The sequence below is a fragment of the Glandiceps talaboti genome, chromosome 13 (genome assembly GCF_964340395.1).
Source record: "Glandiceps talaboti chromosome 13, keGlaTala1.1, whole genome shotgun sequence".
Lineage (NCBI taxonomy): Eukaryota > Metazoa > Hemichordata > Enteropneusta > Spengelidae > Glandiceps > Glandiceps talaboti.
Window position 1 is genome coordinate 16131229 of NC_135561.1, and position 6732 is coordinate 16137960.

Sequence of the window (6732 nt, forward strand, 5' to 3'; positions counted from 1 at the left end):
TTCTGTTACGCTTCAAGTGAACAAACCAACTAGCAAATCAGTGTGAAATAACTCTACACAGCCAAATGCTAAGCTTCTAGAATGCCTCTGGATATACCAGGCTTTGCCGGATCACTGCCCTGTGGGTGTATTTGTGTTACCTGGACAGCTATTCAATGGAATCACCAATGGAAGTTAGTTATATATGATCAAATAAGTTATGAATATAGCAACAGATTTACATAACACCTAGTACGTACAGTAGGAAATTAGTTTCCAATCAATACATTGACATTGACATTGACATCGACAAGTGGTGTCCGGGGAATCTTGTTACAGAGATAAAGTTTTCCGAAGGGAAGCTAAAGGAGAAAACTCGACAAGTCATGGATAATAAAGTGGAACCTGATCCAGCCGATCAAGACCCTGAGTCGCAAGTAAGTTTTCATCTCAAGTTGCGAAGTTGCGATTTCACATTTTGTCAAAGGTCTATCTCTGAACTACTTCGAAATATATACAGCGTGTGTGGACATTAAAGTATGTTGCAATATCTGTATCGGTTAATGACCGAAGGCTGCAGAGACGACTCCAGAATTTGAAGTTTCTAGCAAAAGTACAAGGCCTTAGGAAAATACACCAACTTTACATATAATTGTATATAATTTTAGAACTCAACATAACTTTTAAGAAAATTGTAATTAACTCATACGATTGGCCATTATCTTTACATATACATTTCCTAGGCAAATCTATAGAACAGGTAAAGAGACCATCAAAACTGCTGTACACGTTGTTTCAAACACTGCTACTTGTATTGTACCACTTACCGTCAACAAAGCAGCAGACTGTTTTAAACATTCCCCTCCCCCAAATTATTGTTAAAGGTATCAAAAAAGGGAACTACAGCTAATTTTCAAATGACGAGAACGAACAGATATATGGTACTCTAACAGACACCGAACAAACGTGTAACCTGACACCCCCAGACGTTCTACTACCAAGCTGTTGATCATGACACTAGGTCGAATATTTGATATTGATAAAGTAGTTTTGTAAATACACTATTATACCTAACGGTAAATCGCTACCTACGGATGAACTTACAAAAGTATGAAAACATATCACATGTTGATTAAAATTAAAAAAAATCATTTAAATATTTAATGTCTAGGTAGATATGTACGAAATATATGTATCACCTATATGATCACTGTCACGGTATATTGCTCTATTTTCGATATACAGATGCCTGAAGGAGGAAACATGGGGAAGAAACTTCGACGATTAGCAGCGATAGTTTTTTCATTGGTCGCTGCAGCTGCTGCAGCATCTATCTTAGGCTCAGCGGTGGGGGGATCTGAAGACTCGGCAAATAGTGGATCCGGAAATACTGCTATGCAAAGTGCAGGTAGGTGACGCGTGTCCGTGCCATTTCTTTAATTAAAGTTATATATCTCTCACACGAATAAATCAAATTGTCCTGACAATTTAGAAACTTATTAGATGAATTTTGAGAGAGGGGTCCGGACAGACTGACAGACAGACAGGCATGCATGCATACAAAGTACAATAGACATTTAATATTAATTAATGACACTAATCTTGTTTGTATGTATGTATGTATGTATGTATGTATGTATGTATGTATGTATGTATGTATGTATGTATGTATGTATGTAAGGGCAAATGTTTGTTCTTGAGCAACAAAGAAATCTGTCCTAAACTGTGCAGTATATGTTAGATCTTTACCGTTTCCAGTACAACTCAAGATTCAAGATCTTCCAACAGTTTTACACGACGGTAAAGTATGATTTATTGTATGAAAACAAGCGCATGACTGGCTACTATATTACACATTGTCACACGTCAAAAAATTCTCGTAAGCCAGAGCAAATTTACCGTTGGCATGACAACAATGGGAGCAATCGCATATATAAAGTAAAAGAAATGTTGGTAAAACAATCCTCTAAGAGTGTAAAGTTCGCCTAACGTTTCAAGCTATAACTCTTCACCAAACACACAGGTTAAAGGTTAAAGTTCAAGTTTACCCGTTGTGCCAAATCTATTTATGAAAAGCAGTCTATTCAGTGGCCAACAATTGTTCATCAGCTGGTATTATTATACCAAATTAAACAGGTCATAACGCTCAAGCATTTGAAGGGTTTTTAGCATTGACCTTTCGATCTCTTTTGGTCGACTATCCTCATCAGAATGACAAATTCCATAGTTATACTGCTGACCATTACGTGTACCACGGGTTACATCTTAGAAGGCTAATTTACAAACTTTTTTCTACACGTATGTAGTAACTTGTATAACGTTACCTTAACTAGTCTAAGAGTAGTGATGTGCATGCGGCGACGGTCAGAGAGGCTATTCTATTTTGAAAGGTACCACGAAAACGTTGATATATATAGGCCTGTTATTTCGATTTCGACCACCAGTTCAATTGGTGAAACTGCTGGTTCAATTGAGAATTAGTAGATCTTCGGCTTCGCCCGAGAAAGCGAAATTTAATACCCACTAATCAGACCTGACTGTTCGCATTTTGGTGCGGCTGATATCAATAGAAACTTAAGTAGATCTGTCACATTCTAAAAATAAAACTGCAAAGAATGTATAAACTGAGGCTATTAGGCGTAAACAAATTGTGTTGTTCCGATTACATTTATTTTTAAAATAGATGGAGTAGGTAGATTTTTTATTTTATTTTATTATATTTTTTTTCATGTATGAGTGTCTAGTTCAGGTTTTCCATTGTTTTCCAAATGGTCTCTGTGTTGTGTATTTCTTCCTATCAGATGTACAGCCATTACAGATTGGAAGAATAGTTTTATATTGTCTTTTTAATTTGATGTCAGTTTCAGCACCCCTATTTTTGCGAGACTTCACAATTTTCGCGATTTTATTATTATTTTTCTCGAATACGTAAAAAAAAGGTTTAGGGTCGGCGTGAAAAACTAGGTGGGGTTGGGTACTACCGGAACCCAACATTTTTTTCTATTTGGCCTTACATCTTTCAGGTTGTGTGGCTCACGATGATATGTGCTATGTTTAAGAACACACATGTTGTAACTTAACGTTCGGGCTTTGGTTCGAATTGGAATCTTAAACAGCACTCGTGCATAATAATCTTGTGTTGTTCACCTGGCAGATAATATGACACTTTGACATTCTCGATATATATCGTTTATGTGTATAATGTAATTGTGTGTACCAATTTGTAAGGTATTTCGGTCGTCAAAGCATGTATAAAGTAAATCTTGTAATTGTGTTTCGGGGTAGATTTGTTTTGAATGGAACGGCAAAGAACTCTAAAGCCTTGAGTATTTGCAAGGGGGGAGGTCCGTGGGGATTTGGGGAGGAGAGGGGTTCATTTTTAACAAATCGGCTCTCAGGCGAGGGCAATATTTTAGAAAATGGGATTAGGAGAGGGTCCTATTTTATTTTGACTAGTTGTATTGTCTAACTTTTGAATTATTTTGGGAGTGCTTGCCATCCCATCGCTGCAACCGTTCCAATCCTATTGCTGCATTTTGGGTTAGGGTTAGGGTTAGGGTTACAGTCGGGTTAAAGTTGGGTACCATAATATCAAGCCGTGTCCATCTAACGCACGTGCGTGCATGTGTGTGTACATGTGTGTGTGTGTGTGTGTGTGTGTGTGTGTGTGTGTGTACATGTGTGTGTGTGTGGGGGGGGGTAGGTATATGTAGGTAGGTAGGTTGGTAGGCGTACATATTTTGTCTGAGCTCACAATGTTAGTATGCGTAATTTCCAAAGCAAGTCGCCAAAGGTCGTTGGTATCACTATAGAGTACACTTTAAAACTTCTTTTTTGTTTATATTAAACGTTTACCTCAGTCGCCTTAGGCAGGATTTAGTCCCACAATGTTCTTACCTGTCTGAAGTCAAAGTAAAAGATTTCAGCTACTCAGGCAATTTTAACACTTTCAATAGAAGCCTTTAATATCCTCCAGACTTTTAAAAATGTATTGACATATTCATCTAAGCTCATAGATAAGCTAACGACCTGAACTGACCTTACCTGTCGATAGCCCTCAGACTGATTATGGATGGTCCCCGAACAACTCCATGTACACCATTTTTTAATGGAATGGCGGCGCAGAATTACGACTGCGCACTAAAGAGTCGGATACAGAACTAGTTGCCTGGTATACAAAACAATTTACCTGTATCAACATAATGTATCACTCCACAATACCAGGCTCAGTAGCCAAAGAAACGCTTTATATGCCTGAGATCGTAATTAATGACAACGTCCAAAGTAAAACACACTGGTGCAATCATCTTTACTAATATTGTGTTGAAGCAAATCTTAAATACACGGTTTTGCGATTTTAATTTTCTAGCGATCTTAGAAAAAGAAAATTTGATTTACTTCGGAATCTCGTAATTATTCTAATAATTTCAATGATTTAATTAATTATAAAGCGGTACGAAATGAATTAATACATTTATCCATTCAAGTCATAACATCTTTAAAGAATAATAAGGCTGTATGACCCGATGGCTTTGCGCAGATATTATCTCACCAGACCTTTGTCAACTTTTTAATGTACTTTTGTCACGTTGAGAATATCCTAGAGACTGGTGCAGGGGTATTGTTTTTCCTCAGCACAGAAAGAGCTCAATGTTAGACAAACGATTGCAGGGAATATCGTTACTGTCGGTTTGCAGTAAGATGTTCACTAAAATTTTGAACGAAAGACTTGCAACGTGGGTGTCTGAGAGTGCTAGCTTAAAGTGTAACATGTTCAGTTTCTTATTGGTTTCTGTGTGGTTTTATTCAAAAAGTTTATCACCCCTTCTATGAAATCCAGCTAGTGCTTCAGCCAAACCACATGTTACACTTTAAGATGGCAAGATTGAATGAATAGTTTCTTGCTACATTTTGTCTGAGTGCCATTATACAGACAACAAATGAACAGTGCAAAGGACATTTTACGCGCCATTCATTGGGTGTTTGAAACTATATTGGCGCCCGAATGTCTGCATGGAGTTGCAATACATTGAAACATGGTTTATGTCATTTAGACTAAATGTAGCAAAAAAATATGTTCTTGCTATTGATGTGAGACATATGCAGTTTCTTATTGGTTTCTGTGTGGTTTTATCAAACAGAAAAGCTGCACGGTATTGTGAAATTCATTGTATATTGTGTCTGAAATCGAACATGAATTTTGCTTATAATCATAATGTAATTTCCTCCTCCTTCAACCTCAACTGATCTTCACTACCAGAAACCTTGCAAAAATCTGAAATAGACACCCACATATGTACATATTATTAGTATCAACGTGGTGACGTCACTGATTACACCATTGAACAGTAGATTTCAAATCATGTGGCATGAAAATAATCACTGATTATAATTTTAAATAGTAGAAAGTTGATTATTACGTTTATATCCTTGCAGGTTATATTATATTATATTATATTATAATTGTTGATGGCATGTGTTTTGTATATTTTCATTTTGTTTGGGTAGACGGCGACATGTGTAGTTCTTTGCCCTGTCAGAATGGAGGACTTTGTCAAGAATTTGGGAATGAATACACGTGTACATGCCTTGCTGGATTTACAGGAGTTCACTGTGAAACTGGTAGATAATGTTATACTTATCCATTATCTTTGACACGTAATTTAGGAGCAAATTTATGATTTAGTATTTTTTTAATAAAAAAAATATATGCTAATGAAGCTCAACGACGCATAATTTAGAACTGAAGTGACGACATGTATGCAAATGAGGTAGTAGCTCATAATCATCTGTTAGCAGGGCTCCATTGGATATTGTTAATAACATAAGACGCATTAATGTCTCGTTTTAATAAAGACGAATCTACACAAATGAGAAAGAACTTTCTAATTTTTTATTTATGAGTTTCCAAATATCTTTAACGTGGACCGCCACTCCAAACGGAATTCGGAAATATAGACATTTTCATTAACTATATCATGCGTTCTGGAGAGTCATTTCATGATATTACATCACCTACAATTACTTGCGATTTCAGAGAAGCATCACTATTTTAGTATTATTAAGAAGACTCGATTGTGCAGGTTAATAGTTACAAATACATTCAAAATTTATACTGCACCAAAATACATGGATACATCCAAACTTTCAACCTGAGTCCTCAGGTCTTCCTAAAGAAGATATTTCTGAAGAAGACCTGGGGACGCCATAATGAACCATAAGATTCAACGTTTTGCTATTAGACATTTACCTCACTGTAATCTCTCTTGCATTACAAATGTCAATTATATTCTGTATCATGATTTACGATCTCACGATTATCAAAAAACAAAAATGAGAAAAATGCAAAGCGAAACTTTGAACGTAAATTATTGATTTCTGCCAGTGGGTGGCAAATTTCACGGCTATTCTCTTACATGCTTTATTTATATCTGGTAGACATTGACGAGTGTAACTCTAACCCTTGTCAGAATGGAGGAATGTGTAAAGATATTGTGAATGTCTATATCTGTATCTGTGTTGATGGATTTGAAGGAACCAACTGTGAAACAGGTAATATTGCCAGTACTTGATAATCCTGTACACGATACAGATATTTGAAACTAGTGAAAATGATGACGACCTCAGACGGGAAAGAATATCGTGGATGAATTTATCACAGTTCCACCTTCTTTTTAAGAGAAAAGGGCGAGACTGGTTTTATCCTACATCCACTTAACTATGTGCATTACTTAGAAACCAATAGAAGTAATA

At 36.3% G+C, this 6732-nt stretch overlaps 1 protein-coding gene across 1 annotated transcript in view; it reads left to right on the forward strand.

Moving 5' to 3' along the window:
- The first annotated feature begins 365 nt into the window (after positions 1-365).
- The window catches only part of LOC144444340 (uncharacterized), a 7536-nt gene continuing 1169 nt past the window's right edge, over positions 366-6732 (forward strand). The window contains exons 1-4 of the mRNA XM_078133753.1: positions 366-416; positions 1225-1387; positions 5488-5601; positions 6418-6531. Of these exons, the coding sequence (XP_077989879.1) occupies positions 366-416; positions 1225-1387; positions 5488-5601; positions 6418-6531 (442 nt within the window). The remainder of the gene's footprint in view (positions 417-1224; positions 1388-5487; positions 5602-6417; positions 6532-6732) is intronic.